This window comes from Podarcis bocagei (assembly GCF_964188305.1).
Source record: "Podarcis bocagei genome assembly, chromosome: 1".
Taxonomy (NCBI): domain Eukaryota; kingdom Metazoa; phylum Chordata; class Lepidosauria; order Squamata; family Lacertidae; genus Podarcis; species Podarcis bocagei.
In genome coordinates this window covers 63,490,358-63,511,000 of record NC_138125.1, presented here as the reverse complement: position 1 = coordinate 63,511,000, position 20,643 = coordinate 63,490,358, and the positions used below count along the sequence as shown (strand labels likewise).

The following is a 20,643-nucleotide window of genomic DNA, read 5'->3' as shown; positions in this document are numbered from 1 at the left end:
ATTTAGCCTTAGAAGAGCAACAGAAAGTACAAACCAAACAAGTCATGAAGCCTTTCACTCTGCTCTTGTTATTTCCCCAAACCCACAGCAATATTACTGTGAGGAAATCTAGAAAGAAGATGCGTTTTGGGGGCTGGGATTCAGTCTTGCTGTAACTTTGTGCATATGGAGGCTGCTGTAAAATTTTCAACTATGTTAATTTACACCCGAGACGTCTTTGTTAGAATTGATAAAATAGTTTTATGTGTTTGCATTTTGCTGATATTCTGTAAATTAAAGGAGGTCACTTAAATCAGACTTCATAAGCTCTTTTTTCTCCTTTTGACTTCACCCACAGGAATTGCAGTCACCTCTTCTATGCTTTGTCTCAGTCCTTCTCTGGCAGCCACAGTGAAAGACTTTGAGAAGTTAAAGAACCAGGAAGGGGAGGGGGGGACGCTAAACCTAACCAAGTTTGCATTTCAGCAAATTACATTTCACAAGCACTGTTAAATACACCAAATTCCATCTGTTCATTGTAGCTCAGGAGTGGCACAGGGGCTTTCAAGGAGGGCTTTGTAACTCCCAGGTGGCACATCCACCATGTGATATAGGAGTTGCCATAGCAACACGTGCTTTTTTTAGAATACATTTTTTACTTTCCTGTTTAACCCTTGGTTGTTCAGAACACCGCCTATTCAGGACCAGTGTGATTTTTTCCATAAAGAGTGAAAAGTGAATGTTACTGCATAGGTTAAATGCATCAATGAACTGCATTCAGCAAGTCTCAGGTTCAATTATCCTCAGCATCTCCAGTTAAAAGCATTTGAGGTAGCAGGGTTGGAAAGATCTTTGCTTAGGACTTTGAAGCTGCAGCCAGTCACATTCATAATACGGATCTGATCTGATCATGTAACACCCCTTCTTGAACCCCCTGCTGGCTTCCTCTCTGTTCCCTGGTCCAGGCTCCTTCTCTTAGCTTTAAAGTTGCTCTGCAACCTTGCCTACTCCTCATCTCCCTGCTCTTATATCACAATATATATATAGATATATCACAATATATCTATACCTGTGACCTTTGGTCTTCCACTTGGTCCACCTTAAAGTGTTCACACACTGGTATGTGATTGCACTGCCTTACAGCAGTGTGTGTGTGTGTGTGTGTGTGTGTGTGTGTGTGTGTGTGTTAAGCTTATATCAGTATTGTTATCAGTCTGAATGGTCAGTCTGAGGGATTCCCAGAGACCCAATTATTGGGTTCCTGGATCTGTGGGGGTTTGTAGGTATGAGAGCTTGCCAAACCAGTCCCTTTCTCTAGGCAATGGTTGTGGCCAACTAGTTAAGCACCATGATTAGTGTAACCAAAGAAATTTCTCTGTGCCATGGAAAAAATGGATGGGCCTTCGCTCCCACACCTAGCTGCTAGGTGTGGGAACAAATGCAAGAGTGGATGGGTGATCTAGGGAGAAAGCAGGTTGGAAGCTAGACGCAGAGGCATATTTGCTCTGTGCTACACACAAAACTGTGACTGGTGGAGAAGCAAGATCTTTTGGGGTATTAATGCTATGATCCCTCCATCTTATGCTCAGGTTGTATAAATATATCCTAAAGACACCACAGTCTCTGATGACCTTCATTCCAAGGAAACTACGGTAAACCTGGGTAAGTGCCTGGAACCCATGGATCCCCTCACTGTTCAGAGATTTGGGGTGGGGAGATTCATCTAACCAGCCGCATCAGCAGAACCCCTCTTTCCCCAAAGCCCCCACATAACTCCTGCGATTGGCTCTGGCAGGGTTGGGAGAGCTGCCTGAACAGCACATGGCAGGAGGGGGTATTGTTCCATCTGACAAGTTGGAATACTTGCACAGACAAAACTATTGGAAAAGTGTGACACTGAATTCCACCCAGAGGGTTTATTCAACCAATTCATACTCATGGACTAGGCCCACTAAAATCTATCAGAATTAAGTTAAACATGGCCAGCTTGAGGCCACTCATTTCAACAAGTCCACTTTGAGAATGATTCAGTCAGATACAACCCACTGCATGATGTATCTTTCACAGGCTTCAGTGTTCACAGGGTAGAACATCTGTGTGCTTTGAGCTTTTATAAAAAGGCTTTTAGTCATGCTTTCTGTCCCTCATCCCATATTATTTCTCTGCTGAACTGGTTCTTCATTTTCGCTTGCTTTATTTTTCTTTCCTCACCATTTTCTCCAAATACCATTGCTTACCTATATCCTTGCACAAAATAAACTACAAACCATATATATATATATATGAATGAATTTGAATTTCCTTAGTGAAGAATGTAAGTGAGGAATAGAAATTACTATACTGGCTGGGACTTACTTCAAAGAGTCGTAGTTCAAAATGCATAGTGCCATTTAGATGGGGAGTTGGCATCATAACCTTTCCAGACTAGCTCTCAGTAAACCACTCCGTAACAAGTGCTATCAACTAAGTTATTGAAGAGCAGATGTAATAATAATAATAATAATAATAATAATAATAATAATAATAATAATAATAATAAATAAAAAAATTTATTTATACCCTGCCCATCTGGCTGTGTTTCCCCAGCCACTCTGGGCGGCTCCCAACAGAATATTAAAAACACAATAAAACGTCAAACATTAAAAACTTCCCTAAGCACCACTACCGAGAAGGCCCTCTGTCTGGTTCCTTGTAACCTCATTTCTCGCAGATGTTACTTCAAACTGAGGATAGTTAATGGTTACCCTTCTTTTATCCAGTGCATCAATATACCTTACCAAGAGTGGGAGAGGGAGACTCCCCGCCAATCACCTGTCGAGAAATATGTATAGTGTGAGGCCTGCTAATGCACACTTACCGCATCATCCAGAAGCTTCCCTGTGCTCTTTTTGCCAGGCGACTTTGAGGGGGAGGGGGAGGGGGACGGAAGAGGGGTTGAAAGTGTTTCTTCTTGCTCAATCTCTTTCTCCAGTTTTATTAATCCAGGAGGCTCCACGCCAAACCTTTGAATGCAGAAGGTTACCAGTGCTTACAAAACCAGTTCCAACAGGTTAAAAATAATAGTTACATTGCCTTATTAAAAGTGTAAAAAAAAACCCTAAAATCATTATAACAGTATTTGATTTCACGCTTTACCCTAGCTCCAGTATTAGAGCTGAGCAACACTCTTGGAGCACACTCTTTGGTCTAATAGGCTCAGACCCTCAAAGCGTCCTTATTTTCCAGGGATGTCCCTGATTTAGAGAAGCCATCCCGGTTTCTGATTTGATCCCGGAATCTCCCGCTTTTCCTTAGGATGTCCCTATTTTCATTGGAGAAATTTTGGAGGGTATGGAGTTATCCAACCCTGAGCCGTCTGAAGGCAATCCTGTATAGGGAAGTTTTAAAAAAAATGTTTAATGTTTTATTATACATGTTGGAAGCTGGAGCAAGCCAATAACGCGTGGTGTATAAATAGTAAAATTATCATTTATGGAATGGGACGTCCCTATTTTCATCAGAGAAATGTTGGAGGGTATGGGAGCTCAAGGTGACATACATGGTCCTCCCTGCTCTCCATATTATCAGCACAACACCCTGAGGTAAATTAGGCTAAGAGACAGTGCCTACACCTAGGTCACCCATTCAGCTTCATGGCTGAGAGGAGATTTGAGGCCTGGTCACCCAGGCCATAGTCCAACCTCTATACCACACTGGCTAGTCTTTCTGACTAGCTTTTTTTTTTTAACATATTACATTTGTATGAAGCCAGCCAGCTACAAAAACACAGAAGGGGGTTCTCTTGTCACTGCAGACAGTCTCCTATTTTATGGAAAACCAGTGAAAACTGACAGCAGCAGCAGAAAAAAGATATTCTGGAGGCAAAGAAAGGAAAGAACAGATTCTTCGCAGGAGGCTCCTCATCTCACGTCCATTAGCAGTTAAGGGGAAATGCAGAAAATTCAATGAACTCCTGTAGCTCCATTTGTAGAAGCTGCCTTGTACCAGCTACTTGTCCTTCTAGCCCAGCATTGCCTACTGCAGTGATGGCCAAACTTGGCCCTCCAGCTGTTTTGGGACTACAACTCCCATCATCCCTAGCTAACAGGACCAGTGGTCAGGGATGATGCGAACTGTAGTCCCAAAACCGCTGGAGGGCCAAGTTTGGCCATCACCGACCTACTGTGACCGGCAGAGTCTTGGTTGTCCACAGTCTCAGGCATAGGTCTTTCCCTGCTGCTTAATACTCAGTGGATATGCTACAAATTGAGTTCTGGATCTTCTGCATTCAAATCATGTTTACTCTTTCTGAGCTACAATTCTTCCTCTGATTGAGTACCCACAATCATAAATGAAAGGGGGAAAGGGGGCACAAGAAGGGAATGTCCTTTTTTGATCAACCTTACAGTATAGCAACAGGAGAATGGCTATAGCTTGGTTTTGCATGTGGAAGGTTCAATCCTCAGGTAGGACTGGAAAAATACCCCTACCTAATTCCTAGAGAGCCACTCAGTCAGTGAAGGCATTACTGAGCTAGATGGAACAATGGTTTGATTCAGTATAAGGCAGCTTCCTATGTTTCAATATGATGGAGATATTTCTTTTTTAAAAATAGCATTTTATAACCTTAGCTACGACCTGTGATACTAAACTGTGAAATAGTGATGTGATTAGGCCTGGATCCTCTAGTCCAAAACTAGCACTCTATCTCTTACATTTTAAAATTCTACCCCCACTGCCCAATTTTTTAATAAACTACTCAAACAATGAAAATAGATACGTTTTGCTGGGACATGAGAAACCTCCCATGGTATAAAAACAAAAGACTCAATTCACAGAGAGGATTGCTACCACTATGGTTCAAATTTTATGAACATGTTTTTTGACCCTTGGAAAAAAAATTGAGAAACCGACAAGTGAAATCATACTGGGTTGTAGTAGCTGCTAGCTGGTCCCTTCTGTTTAATGAAATATCAGCCTAGGCTGGAGCAAACACCTATATATATAATCCATTGACTTCCTGTCTGTCTGCAGACGCTGACAGGCTGTAAATCACTCAGTTCCCACTGGGCCCTGGCTCTACACCTGCATGCAACCTTACTCATCAGATGTAGCTCTTGTACTCTTTTAAGGAATGCAGATCCTTTTTTCCCGGCATCTTTACACAATCTGACCTACCACATTTTTCATACTTCAGAGTAGATGGATTTAAATGTTTTTCCCGCTGTCCAGCCACAATCCTTCCTTCTCAGTTCAAAGAAACAAAACACAAACTTTTCCAGCTCCTTTAACTTGGTAGAACTAAATCCACACATGACTGTATATGGGTGAAGCACTAAAATGAAATGTAATTTAGAAGTCGAACTGACAACGCAAAATCCATCTACTCATCTCACACAATTAGCTCAGTCAGTTCTTCATTGCTTTCAATGGCTGATATCACAATGCCATTTCATAAACCACCTTGTATGCATGAGGGAATTTGGGGGAAAGGGTGTGTGTGCCAGTGTTTCACTTCATGCCATGCTTTCAAGACTCTCAGAAGCAGCATGATTCTCAGAGAATGAAATGAGGGACATGTCTTTCCTGTCCCTTGAGTTATCTTATGTGTGCCAGATGATTAGTAGAGTGGTAAGGACATTGGCTGGTCACAAAAATGACTGATCCATTATTTCAGATGACCCAAATATATCATCGTCATCATCATCACCATCAGCATCTTGTTACTATTTACACATAAACAGCAGCCCAATCATCCCAATGGAATGAGAACTGAGAACTAACTCAGTTATATAGCAAAAACAGCATCAGTTATTGCTGTAAATGTTTCAACTTGCAGAAGAAAAATAATCCGATTTAGAAAGACCTGCTGGTTTCCTTGCCTTGGTTTAAAGATGGCAGACAACCATATTAAAGGAGGCTTGTTTTTGTTTGAACAACTGTCCACAATAAGCTCCTGTGCTGCCTCAGGTGAACATCTGTCTTGATCCTGGCCAATATAAATTTGCTGAAGCCATCATTTTCTCAATAGCTGTTGCTGTCAAAAATGCAAATATTGCTCAGTTCTTCAAATACTTTTGCCTACCTTGCAGCAATCCTTCCAAGTTCGAGCAAACAAAGGCACACTTCTCTGGGCTGCTTGTGGAGGACTGGAAAAAAATAAGAAGAGACAAAAAGTACTTACAAAAGAGATATTTTATGTATCTGAGTGATGTACCAGTCTGTTTGCTGGTCCTGAACTATTGACACAGAAACACAATCAAATAAAGGATGGCAATGTTGCTGCCATCCTAGAAGTACTTCTACTCTCGTACAGAGGTGAGAGTGGGTCTTTTAAGATGACACTTGATGAGATGCATGGATGTTTCACCTAGAGAGTCCTCTTTCTTGCCTCCAGCCCTAGAGTTGTATCTAAGGCTCCATGTGCATAATTTTCCTTTTCTCTTCATGTGTCCCACTTCTTCTCCAGAAGAGTGTGAGTGCTAGTTGGGGACAGGACAGGAAAAGAAAGTTCAGTTGCACACACAGAAATCTGCTGTACCAGGGGAGCTTGGGATATGGCCCCTATGGTTTATTCTTATGCAAATTTATGCAGATGATTAACAGTGCAATCCTAGACATTTCTACTCAAAACTGAATTCCACTGAGATTAATTAGGATTATTCCTAGATAAGTGGCTGTAGGATTGCTGTCTAATGGCTTAAGTAATAAAATCATATTATCAATATTTTTTAAAATAAAAAATGGTGACTCCTTAAAGATGTTTTTAGATGAAAGAAAGGCTGTTATAAGCTACATTTCCAGAATGAGTTAATATAATAAGTGATTTTGAGGCAGGGTAGGATTAACAGAATTGACATCCTATTTATTCATTCATTCATTTATATTGTGTAAAAGACAATAATGACAAAAATTATTCTGAACAGGCAATGCTTCTTTCCACATGCAACCTAAACTTGTTGTTGAACATCAATAGATATCTGGGGCACTCAGCAGAATTGTTTTTTCCTGAATCCAAATAATATTTATTTGATGATAGCCGCAACCCCAGAGTCGGCCACAACTGGACCTAATGGTCAGGGGTCCCTTTACCTTTACCTTACATTTTTGGGTACTGAGTGTTAAACTGAATGAGACAGTAGAATTTTGGTCTGTAGCTAGAAGCATGGGGGCAATGACTTTATTTAATATTCACTCAAATAAAAAAGTAAGGCTTCCATCTGCATGAAACAAACATTCCTTGCACATCCGCAAGAAATGCTTACAGGAGGAATGGTAAACCTGTGTCCCTCCAGATGTTGTTGAACTCAACTTTCATCAGTCCCAGACAGCATGACCAATAGTCAGGAATGATGGAAGTCCAACAACATCTGGATGGCCACAGATTTCCCATACTTAGAGTATCCTTATCTCAGATTTATGGTAGACCAAATACAGACCATTTTTAAAACATATTGGGGGCATTCAACTAGAAGGGGGGCATATTGTAGATAGGATGTATTGAATGAATAATGATTTTGCCAGTTTAGTTTATTTATATGTAAAATAAACCCACTGAAATGAATGTGTCTATTGTGAGTAGGACTGGCATTGGATACAACTCATTCAAGGGAAAGAGTCATTATTAACTTCTTCATCAGTGGAGCTAACTAACAATATTTGAAAAGCAATACTTTAACAATCATCAGACAACAATATATCAACAATATTTCATATCTGCACTACATAGTCTGACCAAAATGCTCTAGCAAGAGGGAACACACACACACACAACTATAGTCCCTTCACACATTATTAGTGTGTAATGCAATGGTTCTCAAAGGGTGTGGTGCACCATATCAAACAACCGTGTTTCTCTTTACAGCTGTTACTTCTGTGGTATGACACAGGACCATGTTGAAATCAAGTGGCTCCCTTCCCACAATGGTCAGGTACAAATGGGACAATTTCTTCTAAAAAATTAGATATGCTTACTTGTGTGGTTAAATCTATTAAATTAAGAGTTCATCCATAGGTATAGTCCTCCATGGTTTGAACTCCACAAGATATGATATGCTGATACAATCACACCACAAGAAACCACAAAGTTTTGAAACATGTTGTGAGCTATCCAGACGTGTCCTATTAATTTATTTTAATGATGCAGCATTTCAAGACATGACATAGTATGGAATGATGAGACAACTGAACAGGCGAGAGACAGTTTCTTCCAGAGCTTTGCTTCTCTGATGAAAAGGAATGTGCTGCTGTGCAGCTGGTTCACATATTCCAGACACATTTCATGCATTTCATGACGAACAATGTGAGAGAGTGAAATCATTGTTAGAGCATGACAGACAGCGCAGGCACTAGCCAACTATTAAAAAATACCAAGTATCTGGTGAAGTGATAAGAGTATGCCAATACGTTAAAAGCAAAATTGCTAGCATTCCTGAGGTCAGTACCGACATGGGTATGCATGTGAAACTTGGAGGGAGGAGTTCTATATGATACAATAAGTGCTGAATTCCTTTCTGGAAACAGAATTGCTGTTTACACACGCATTTGCCAAAATCATCATGGGTCTATAGCAATGCTATTAGTTCCATACTAATGCCAACTCTAATGTAATGAGGGAGTTACATGGGACACAACCGAAAGCACTGCATCTTCTTAAGAGTGCATCATATTTTAGATGGCGACCCACCCCCTGGCATGCACACTGGTGCAGCTGGTGTACACTTACGGCCTACAATAATTTATCCCCAAGAATCAGTAGCAATATTAGTATACTGTCTGCATTAACCATTTCATATGAGTTATTTAGTTGCTGCCTACACTAGTGGGGTTCTTTTGAAATCCATGGGACTGAGCCTTTTGAATTAGTCCAAATAAACATAGAATTTTTAGTAAAATCAACCTGATTCATGGTATATTTATAATAATATTACTCCACAGAATTTACTTACCCCCACCCATGAACATGGTTTTGTTTTTAATCTGATTTTTATCAAGCTTTTAGGATAATTTATTGAATGCTCTCAAATTGTTACTGTTTTCATGTAAGACACTTAGAGGGTTTTTTTTGGGGGGGGGGTATATTAAGCAGGATAATTCTTTTTACAAATAAACAAAAGGAAACAAACATGTTCAGCAAGGTGTGTGTGAACATGGATGTTCAACATGCAGCAATGATGCCAGCTGGAATTTGCCGCTGTCTCGGAGAGCAGTAAAGGTAAAGGGACCCCTGACCGTTAGGTCCAGTCACGGACGACTCTGGGGTTGCGGCACTCATCTCACTCTATAGGCTGAGGGAGCCAGCATACAGCTTCTAGGTCATGACTAAGCCACTTCTGGCGAACCAGAGCAGCACACGGAAACACCGTTTACCTTCCCGCTATGTTGCTGCCTGCTCTCCAGGTGAGTGGACTAGTGGTTAAAAACATGCCAAAACACAGAGGGCTGCATATGTACTATAGTGTGCAACAGTAGCATGTTATTGTTTGCCTAGTTGTGAAGAAGGTTGGCCACTACAGATATAGACTACATACTGCTTTTAATAATCCAAGGGATCTATAAATCAGGGCTTGGGAGCTCTGGCCCTGCAGATGTTTCTGGACTGCAAGTGGTATTATCCTTGTCCATTGGTTGTGCTAGCTGGGGCTGTTGGAAAGTGAAGTCCAACAACATCTGAAAGACCACAGGACTCCCATCTCTGCTATAAATTAATCAATATCCTTTATCCTAATACACTGTAATCAGATACAACTAACATAGTACTGTATGTATTACAAGTCATTGGACTGCTTGCACACATTGCAAATTCCAACTGTGACATTTTTATCCGTAAAAGTTTTAACTTTCACTAAGAGGCAGGTTCTGTGGAATACATTTCAAGCAAACTCCTGGAGCAATGATTGTCATAAACATGGCCTCTTCTAAATATAGTCCTAATCTCTGTTATATAGTGGTGTTGGTGAAGAAGATTACCTACCACTGCTACAACTCCTCCTTGTTGCACTTTCACCTAGCGCCAGTATGTTACACAGAAAATAAAGTTTCCTTTCCTGTCTTCAGGGATCTATATTATCTGGACGTGTCAACAGAAGGAAGGATCAGAATGCACTTGGGGGAAACTGTGTGCAATAAAGGAAAAGGAAAGGTTTGGCTAAGGTTGTTCAGAATGGATTGGTCAGATAATGTGAGTCAGAGAGGAACTTGCAGAGCTGTTTGTGAAGGAGGAATGGGAGATGAAGATGTTGGGAGGGGCTGTGTTTCTAAGTCTAAGATAGAAAACCCAGAAGATAGAAAATAAAGAAGGCAGCAAATAGAGGATACGGTACTTTGTGTAGTTTTTCTACTCCCAAATCATATTTCTGAAGTTGATATTTCCCCAATCTTTATCAATACTTAGTTGATCCTGGCTCATCCTACACACATTGCTAATGTTAATGGAGTTGCTACAGCTCTCTTTTTCTAAAATTTCATGTATTGAGCCCTTTCTTCCACCTACTACACCCCCAACTTCAGTAAAATTGTGTGGCAATCTTCTACCGCCAATGATATGGCAACCTAACACTTCTTTCACTGTGCGCTATTCCAGGTCCTCACCTTTAACACTCCTCATTTTTATATTGCTTCTTGCTTACTGTGATTCAGTCTCCATTATTTCACTACTAAATAGAAATCTAAATTATCAGCTTCTATGTGGATTTGATAGAGATCATCTAGTGAGAATTACTAAACACAGATATCTGACTCCCACAGATTGTCTAGTTTTCTCTGAAAGTAGGAGTAAGCATAGTAAGAATCATATAACTTTTTTTAAAAAGATTGATTTTCATAACTACACAACCTTTGTCAAAAAATAATACTATTTATGCAATAACAGAATGATACAAAAATACTTTTAAAATCTTCAAAGTGACAAATCGCATACAAAAATGTGGATATTTTAAACAAACTGTGTGTGGGGAAACAGACAGAGAGGAAAAAACTTTTCCTGATGCAACGGGCAGTGGGGTGTATTCAGTCAAATAGTCTGAAAAAATTCACATGTATTTTTCACTTTATTCGAACTGAATCATAACAGCAGTGGAACTTATGCTACACATTCATGCACAGTTCAATGAGACTTGCCCATGTATATGGGTATAGACTGCAGCCTCAGTCAGAAACGCCTTCAGCTGGATTGCGGCCTTTGTCTCTTAGGACATGAAAGAATAATGTAAATATAGTCATCCAGTATCTTTAATTTTAAAAGCAATATAAATCAAGAAATTGAATATGCAGAAAATTCCAGAGTATCCAAACAAAGGATGAATATAATATACTGCTGCAAACATGTGATTCACAAGTCAAAGAAAACCTATAAACCACACATCGTGGCCTCCCAGGTTCTTGGTACCATGGAAAATCAGGCCCACAGTGGGTCACCATATGTTGCTGGTGGGTTTTATGGGTCAAAAAGGACTTAACAGTTAATGTATACCAAACTGAATACTATTTTATTTCCTCCCACATTTTATTGCTAAAACGAAAGACCACTTAGTGGCTTGCTTTAAAGATTAAAGCTGATTAAGTTTTTAAGAACATGTGTTGCATCAAAATAAGTCAGTCACACACCTATGTATGTCATATAAATGCATAAGTGTATGTACGCTAGTGTCACAAGCACTGAGGATGGGAAAAATATATATGTCAAAACACTCCGAAAACAAACCACACATATTAGCATGCTAGCGTAACTGAAGGCAAACCCTTTTCTTGCTGCGTAGAGTCTTTGAAGAAAGAGGTGAAGTACGTTCATGGCTTCCAGATCCTATAACCATTCAATAATATAGGACAGTCATATTCATCGAAAATGAATTGCTCAGAAGATCTCAATAATACACAATAATACAGTGAGGAAGCCAAACACCCATTTGTCCTCTGTCAAAACACTCCTATTGTGGTTAGCAGGAGTTTTGGCTGCATGAAGCAGTCCATGGAGAACTATAATAAGAATGCAGACTACTGTTAGAATTTTGCATTGTTCACATAGGCACTCTGGATCAGATGTCTGACTCACATTTGAAGAAGTGTTCATCAGAAACTACTGAGATGTCCATGTTAAAGATTGGATTAGCATCCCTTTAAGGAAAAAATGGGAAGATGCTCAGGAAAAGCCTCATAATGGACTTCGGAATAACTTCTTATCATCTTGGGTGGGGTGTGAGGCAATGGGCAAGCCAGAAGACCAGGGTCACCAAGAGAAAAGGAGGCGAGGTATGGAGCACGCAGTGGGATGCATTGCTTTCTAACCAAAACAGGATTGTGACATGCCTGCCAATAATTCTCTGTTGCCCTTCATGTCTGGTTTGCCTCCCATGATGGAGCAGGATGCACTTTCCTGATAATGGACTTTACACATTTCCCCCCTTCTAGCTCCAGGGCATTTTCCTCTGCTCCCCCCTGAAATAATCCACTTGGGGATCCTAGGAATGGGCCAACTGGAGATCCAGAGGCCTTTGTAGTGGAAACATTTTCCTCGATAATCCATATTAAGACAATTAAAGGTGGGGCTGCCCTTAAATGCTGAAGAGCTCCAGAAGATTTTCCCCCCCTCCCCCTTAAGCAGAACTGTGCCCATTTTTTAAAGTTAAATTAAGCTTTTAACTTTTTTTTTAAAGTCCTCTGCTTTAACACCAACAAAGAAGCACTGAGGGCTCTTCAGTGCTCCACAGTCAGCATGATTCACTCCTTGCAAAGTTCAAGGACCTAGAGTAGAAAAACAGACACACAGAAAAACAGGAGAAAGCAGAGAGTACATATAAACAGACAGACAGAAAAGTACAAGGCTTTGCAGGGAACCAATTGATCCAACTTGGAGTGTTTTGTTTACATTGCAATTCAGCTCCAGAAAGGGTAAAATCACCTCAGTCCTCCTTGTTATTCAGACTGTACCCAAAGCAGTTGCATGCCTCTAATATTTACAATTTTTCATACTTAGCCCAGCTATATCCCACTAGTATATACTGTATCATACCGTGTGTGGAATAGAACATATCAGAAAGCTTCTATACCTGATTTTCCCCTGCATTTTTTCCTTTTCTTGGTTTCACTGGACAACCACCCCCCTCCCCACAACATTGCATTCACAACCACATATATAAACCTTGGTTTATTTTCAAGACATTTCAACACATTTTCAATACACATCTGTATTGGGCAAACATCAACAGAAAACTTCTACAGGTGGGGTAGGCCTCTTTGTGACGTGGAAGAGCCCCACCCAATATAAGTAAAGTAAGTTTGCAAATGCCATGAACCAATAAACCAGCCTTTCTCAACCTGTGGGTCCCCAGATGTTGTTGAACTACAACTCCCATCATCCCTAGCTAGCAAGACCAGAACTCAGGGATGATGGGAGCTGTAGTCCAACAACATCTGGGGACCCACAGGTTGAGAACCACTGCCAGGACACAGAACTTCAGTTCTGTCCCACATCACAGAAGAGCAATAGCACATTTTGCCTATTTCTTTCACAGAAAAAAAGAAACATAAGAGAGGATCCAAAAAAATTGTGTGACTAGTTCTTTGTGCCGAAGGGGGCTTGGTACTTGTGTTTCTGAAAGAGAAGCTGCCCAGATACCATGGCAAGCCTTTTAAACAAAAAAAAAAAAACCCTGCGAGGCGTTTCAAAAGCATGGGAGGGGGTTGCTGTCAAAGGAAGCAAATCAGAAGTCCCACAGGGCATGCCATAATGTTTTAAAATAACGTGAACTGGAGTTTTTTTTTCAACATAATGAAAATCAAATGCTGCGAGGCCTGTTTCCAGACAGAGAGGCCTGTAAGCAGCACATTTACAATGCCCACAAGAAAACTGACCCGGTTCACAGAGCTTGTTTGTGTTATCACTCTTCCCAAGGTACCTCTTGAACTCGCTTCAAACTTGACTTGCTTTATACACTCAAGGTGCAACTCAAATTAAAAAGCACCCTGGATAAAAAGGAATCCTGATTCATCTCTGACTCATTACACAACAGGCAGCGTTCCTAGTGTGACCCGACAATAACCCCATGTACTGAGCAAAGGAGTGAATCGAAAATACCTTCTTCCAGTGAAAATAAACACAAATGAACAACCTCCAAAGAAAGAACTTCTGAAAGCAAATTGACTGTGTTTCTCACAATGTAAACAACCCTAGAACTACTCTAGAGGTACATTCTTCTGATTGCATCTTCTGGAAGAGATTATTTCCTAAGGGCATATAACTCTGTCTAAGTATATTGGACTGGTTTGCACAACATGGTCAACCAAACTGTGGTTTACCAAAAACCCGACAAACCTCCTGGAATGGCATTAACAACTACTTTGCTCCTTCCTGGGCCTTTTGGCTGCCGTGAGAGACTTCAATAATGAGCCCTGGTTTGAATGATATGCTAAGCCAAATCTTGACTTGGCTCAGTGTGGCATGGCAGTAAAAAGGAACGGGGAAGGGCAAAGTGCCTGCTAGTCACCATCAGTAAACCATAGCTTGGCTTACTGTGTTGTCACTGTGAAATAGTGGGTCACATTTCCTAAGTGCAGTTGGGTTGATCTGAACCAGCCATATTAACAAAGATAAGCACCAGGCCATTAAACGTGTTTCTTTCTGAGCACGTTGCACACATATGTACAGATCACTTTTACTGCTACCAAACCTTACTGCACAATTTTTAACCTACAGTATTATGATAAATTAACATTAAGTGGTATTCATCTAAGCATTACTCAGAGTAGACCCCTTTAAAATAATAGGCCCAACTTAGCCATGGTCATATATTTAAGTGGGCCTGTGCTGAGTAAAAGGGACGCGGGTGGCACTGTGGGTTAAACTACAGAGCCTAGGACTTGCCGATCAGAAGGTCGGCGGTTCGAATCCCCGCAATGGGGTGAACTCCCATTGCTCGGTCCTTGTTCCTGCCAACCTAGCAATTCAAAAGCACGTCAAAGTGTAAGTAGATAAATAGGTACCGTTCCAGCGGGAAGGTAAACGGTGTTTCCATGTGCTGCTCTGGTTCGCCAGAAGCGGCTTAGTCATGCTGGCCACATGACCCGGAAGTTGTACGCCGGCTCCCTTGGCCAATAAAGCGAGATGACCACCACAACCCCAGAGTCAGCCACGACTGGACCTAATGGTCAGGGGTCCCTTTACCTTTTATGCTGAGTAAAACCTAGTTGAATACCACCCAACTCAGCAGAAAACCATCAATCAGTAGTGATTGTGTGCTCTAACAGTGGCGCAAGTTGTGCCTTTGTGCCGCTGCCATGACACTGAAGTCCTGTTAGGTTTGCCAAATCCCCTGTTGCTAACATAAAGTCACATAGGCCTACCAATCTGTGATAAGACAGAATACCAGACTGGGTGCATCCACAGGTAGTCGTCGCCCCACTGATGCCAAATCAGGGACAGTTTGTACCGGATTGTGGGTGGAACTGCTATTGCAGTGACAACTGGCCTGTCCCACAACTGTCACGTTGCTAACTTGTCTGCATCTACCTCATGGGTTGAATTCTCAACCACAACTTTGTGTATTCAGGGCCTCCTCAACGTCTTTACCCAGATAATGGAACTCTTTGGCCTGCGAAGTGCAGTTGCCTTCCTTCCTCACCATTTTTGTTATTGCTCTTTTAAACTGCTGGTCCTGCCCCTCTCATGGTGGAACCGCTTTATGTATTTATGAAATTCTAATGTTAAATGTCGTGAAGACACCCCTTTGTGATGCCTTTACAATAAAAAAATAGAAAAATAATCCAGAAGGTGAAAGTCTTTTACAGAAAAGTCAAAACAGGAGGGGAAATGGAATATTAGTGTTTAGTTGTTTCCAAAGCAGAAGGACCTGGGTATTGTTTATATATATATATATAAAAGAAAGAAAGAAAAAACAAAATATAGGGGAAAGGAAACATCAAAAATCAGGTGCACCAAGGTGCTCAACAAGCACTCGGCCAAAGAAGGAAGAGAGAACAAACATTTGCTATGCCCTTCACAATTTACACTGATTTTTAATACCTATTTGTCTTACTAATCATGAAAAAGCTGAGTTGCCCTGGCAACTGCCACATTGCCAGAACTATAAAGTCACAAAGATACAAAAGTCTTTCATAAGGCATTGCAAATACCAGTATTTCAAGTATGTCATGTGTGGACATATTTCACAGCACTATTGAAAAGAGTCTTTCACATTTTATTTTATCCTTCACTGTCTTTTATTTGCTGCATGTGTGGGAAGTACATCGCCTAATGAATAGAAAGGTTTCTAATTACAATTATTGCCATTTTTCTTCATTTAAATTGCACTAGCACCAAAAGGGATAACAAGTCTTCCCTTTAACAAGTATTCAGTGAAATGTATGGGGAAATGGAAGGAAACTGATTATTCTTCCATGTCTAAAGGTATTCAACCAAAATATAATTTATTTAATTTCAGGAAATGAATTCCAGTTAGTTTCCCATCACACCCTTGCCCTGACTTGCTAGGCAAGTAAAGGGTTTCATAATGTTGGGTTTTGAAACACGTTCTACCTCATTTTTTGCTGTGTGAAATACCCAGCAAGATTATGAGGGATTGACTATAGGTTCCATCCTGCCATTTGGCTTATTCACACTTCCTCTTGTCCTGCCACTTTCCCCCTGGGGAAAAACACTCTTTAGTGCTCAGTCAGAGCAAATGGCAATTGATAAATGAAATGATGTGCTGAGAGGGTTTTTTAAAAAAATATTTTACACAAAGCAAGGGGTGCGTTGCTGGCAGCTTGCAGGCTGGGAAATAATCCAGTACATAGCCATAAGAAGATAACTTATCCATGAGGTTCAGTACTGAGGACCACGTTTTCTAAAGGTAAAGGTAAAGGGGCCCCTGACCATTAGGTCCAGTCGTGGCCGACTCTGGGGTTGCGGCGCTCATCTCGCTTTATTGGCCGAGGGAGCCGGCATACAGCTTCCGGGTCATGTGGCCAGCATGACTAAGCCACTTCTGGTGCATGAAAACACTGTTTACCTTACCGCCAGAGCGGTACCTATTTATCTACCTGCATTTTGACGTGCTTTCGAACTGCTAGGTTGGCAGGAGCAGGGACCGAGCAACAGGAGCTCACCCCGTCACGGGGATTCGAACCGCCACCCTTCTGATTGGCAAGTCCTAGGCTCTGTGCTTTAACCCACAGTGCCACCCTAGGTAGCTGTTATTCTATGGGATTATACTCTACGGCCCTGAAGCTTGGTTGGGGGACGGGGCAGAGGTTCAAGTAGGCCAACTTTGTAACTGAGGTGGATTTCCAGAGTTGTGTGGTAGTGGGAAAGCCCTGACGATGCACATTGTCTGCATCATCACCATAAGCGAGATGATGTGTGTGGCACAAGCTCTCTAAACATGTAGCTGTGCAACACCAGTGCAAGTAGTCGGCTGAGGAAAAACTGTTCCCACATTCACACACACACACCCAGCCCCCAAAACAGTAATAATTCTTTTTCTCAAAAAACTTGCACAAGTTGTTACTTCTGCAAGTAGCTGTGCTAACTTCATCGTAATGACTTTGACCAGAGCAGAGCAAGAGGCCATCCAGCTGGAAGACCTCTCGACACGAATTTCACAAAGGACGGTTGCTGGGAACATCACATTAACATTGTTTTGCTGGAGTGGTCTAGTCATAATGCCTCATGCCAACACCAAAAATAATAAAAAAATGAGCATTTCTAGCTGTTAATTAGCTGTACTTATTTGACTGATTTTGATCTTTGAGTGGAGGACATGTTTACTTGGGCGGTATATAAATGCCTGGAATAGATGTAATAAAATACATTAATAATTATCACGTAATGATGATGATAAGTAATATTAGAAGCCAAGGACAGAATGAGGATAGCAGGATCTTCTCACATATTAAAAATGCAAGGAAAAGAATGTCGAAAAGGAAGGCAAACAGATCAGTTGCAATAGAGATAAGAGCTACACACACTGAAAAACCTTTTGAGCAGTGGAAAACAGAAGCCTCTTGATGATAGCACAGTGAGTTCATTTAGTGCTCCAGCAGACTTGTCTTCCATCACAACAGCTTTTCACTTTTTATTTGATTCCAAGTCCAACCAAACAATTGATTCTCTTCATCTTCGGCTGAAAGGCAATCTTGAGGCAAAAGGTTGTCCTAAATTTTGTATCAAAAGAGATTTGTCATAAGCATGAAAGGAGGAAAAATTATATTATTAAGATTATGACTTTGCTGAAATTGTTGCTTCTCGAAGGCAGAGGTGGTCAAGATAAAAATAAACTGTCCATCTCATACTCTGCTTCGGTTCTCTGGATGACTCAGCCAGCAAAAAGGTCAGTGTGTAATCTGGAAAGTCATTTTCCAAGCTTCTGTATCTTACTGTTTAATCCTTCACCTTTATTTCTTGGCGACTAAAAGCAGAGTGGCTAGAATTTATTTCTTATTTGGATGAGCATTTTATGTCCTTGTCTTATATTTGATTTGGAACTTGTTTCCTATTTCAGTTTTTATCCTGTAAGGCACTTTGGTATTAAAAAAAATGATGAAATAATTATATTAACAGCAGCAGCAGCAACAACAAAAGCAGTAATTGTTTGGGAAGAAGGATTACATTTTGTGGAAACAACCACATGACTTCAAAATAAAACAATTGCCGAATGTAGCAAAGAGTTATAGGTAAAACTCTACACACATGCTATTATTATTTGCAGTTACTGGTTGTTTTTCCCCAAAAGTGACTCAAAATTATTGGCAAAACAGTACAAAGATCAAAAACATTATAAAACCAGCACAAAATAAATAACACATTGATACACATCCCACAGTTCAAAAGGATGAAATTCATCCAAATTAAAGGATGAAAGCCCAGATAAAAAGAAACCCAGATAAAAAGAAACCCAGATAAAAAGAAACCACAAGAGGAGAGCCACTACTGAAAAGGCCCATTCTCATATCACCACCCTCCACCCTTCCCTCAAAGGAGGCACATGCAGAAGGGCCTCAGCGTATGAATCCAGGGTCTGGGTTGGAATTAGAGTTGCTTAAGTAGTATGGTACAATTTTCATGTAGGCAAATTGATCATGAATGCTATTGGGGGAAATAAAGGGGTGGGTCTGGGTAAGTATGAGCAGAGTTCCACTCATGCAATATGGCTTTCCTGCCCCTTTCTCCTCCCCACTGCGGACCTTTGGAAACACCACCAAAGTCTCTGCTTGACCGTTGGGAGAACCTTCCCAAACAGCGTTGGGCAGCTGTGTGGGATGGGATGGAGAGTGAAATCAGCGAAACTTTGTGTGAGTAAAGGTGCCTTTCCACTCACTCACTCACTCACGCAAGGCAACTTTGGATCCAGTCCAGCAGTAATACCATCCCTCTTTCATTTAAACAGTTTCAAGTGCACAGTGCAAAGCAATAAATTGCAGTTATTACAGAGCTGTAGTAATTTTGGTGTTGCTGCTTAATTATTAGTTCACTTGGGACTTGTTTTTGGCCTAAGTATGAAATTAAAATAAGAATTAGCTTACTGGAGTTATTAATTCTTCTTTTTTTCCTCCACAGGAAAAATATTGTTGCATGCTACCACAATCTTCAAGCAGTGCAAGATTCCAGAGGTTCCAGGAGCTTACCCCAGGGTTTGGTTTCCTCATAATGAGGGGCAGCAGAGATTGTGATGTCTTTATGATACAGGGTTTATTTACACATATATTCAATTTGAGCCCAGGATGGAGGGGCTCACAGCATTAACACCCCTAGAGGATCTTGCTTCTTCCATAGCCACGACCTCGGATTCCTGCAGAAATCAAGCCTGTCTCTTTCTCTATGGCTTTCACCTGCTTCCAATATTTATCCTTATTCACATCCTAACAGCAGGATACTATTACTCTTCTTTTACTAATCCTCTACATCAACATATAATCCACATCACTTCCCAACACTCCAAATTCCCTATTGCCATTTTGGGTTACTAATCCCATCTACTAGTCTTCCTTCGCCATTTAACATCACTGTAAATTTAATAATATTCCATTGTTTTCAGATTTTTCTGAAAAATGGGAGGGGGGATTCAGAACCAATCTACTTGCTTCATCATTTTTCCCATGCTTGGGCATACAGAATTCTGGCTGTTTTTGAAACGTATAGCGACTGGGTCTGGTATGATGCAGCAACATCCCCTTTCACATTTCTCTTGCGCTCCAGAGTGTATTTATTTTTATATGCATAATAAGAGAACAGTAATCATACAATTATCTGACAAAGTCACATGCTAAGTATACAGGAAATATTTGGAGTATATCATAATGATGCCAATAATAATGATCCAATAAGCATACTTAATTGAACTATGTAGATAGAATTCCTTTTTCAAGAGCCAGCAACTGAAAGACCAAGAACTATGCATAGTGGAATGATAGTTCTAATATTATTTAGACGTTGTTTCAGCATTTAGTTATTCCTTCCTTCATTCATAAAATGCCGATTTTGAATATACAAGTAAAACATTATGTGTGATCCAACTGAGGTCCAGTCCTGCAGAATTAGACATCTTCCCAGTTCTACAGTAGCTACTGTCAAGCTTCTGGGATCCCTCCCACGGTGGCAGCCAGTAAGCAGATAGACAATAAAAGTTCTTACCAATTAATTTATTCAATATTTACAGTGAGAGATGAAGGAACGCAGTATTCCCTAGATAATGG

General features: G+C 40.7%; 2 protein-coding genes across 7 annotated transcripts in view; one reads left to right on the top strand and one right to left on the bottom strand.

Annotated features, from left to right (window-relative positions):
- The window catches only part of FANCF (FA complementation group F), a 315,286-nt gene that overhangs the window by 215,269 nt on the left and 79,374 nt on the right, over positions 1-20,643 (top strand). The gene's annotated exons all lie outside the window — the stretch shown is intronic.
- GAS2 (growth arrest specific 2) overlaps positions 1-20,643 on the bottom strand; it is a 118,636-nt gene that overhangs the window by 38,033 nt on the left and 59,960 nt on the right. For all 6 annotated transcript variants that reach the window (XM_081166194.1, XM_081166193.1, XM_081166192.1 and 3 more), the window contains 2 exons: positions 6,044-6,107; positions 2,837-2,981 (listed from right to left, as the gene is read on the bottom strand). In XM_081166194.1, the coding sequence (XP_081022320.1) occupies positions 2,837-2,981; positions 6,044-6,107 (209 nt within the window). The remainder of the gene's footprint in view (positions 1-2,836; positions 2,982-6,043; positions 6,108-20,643) is intronic.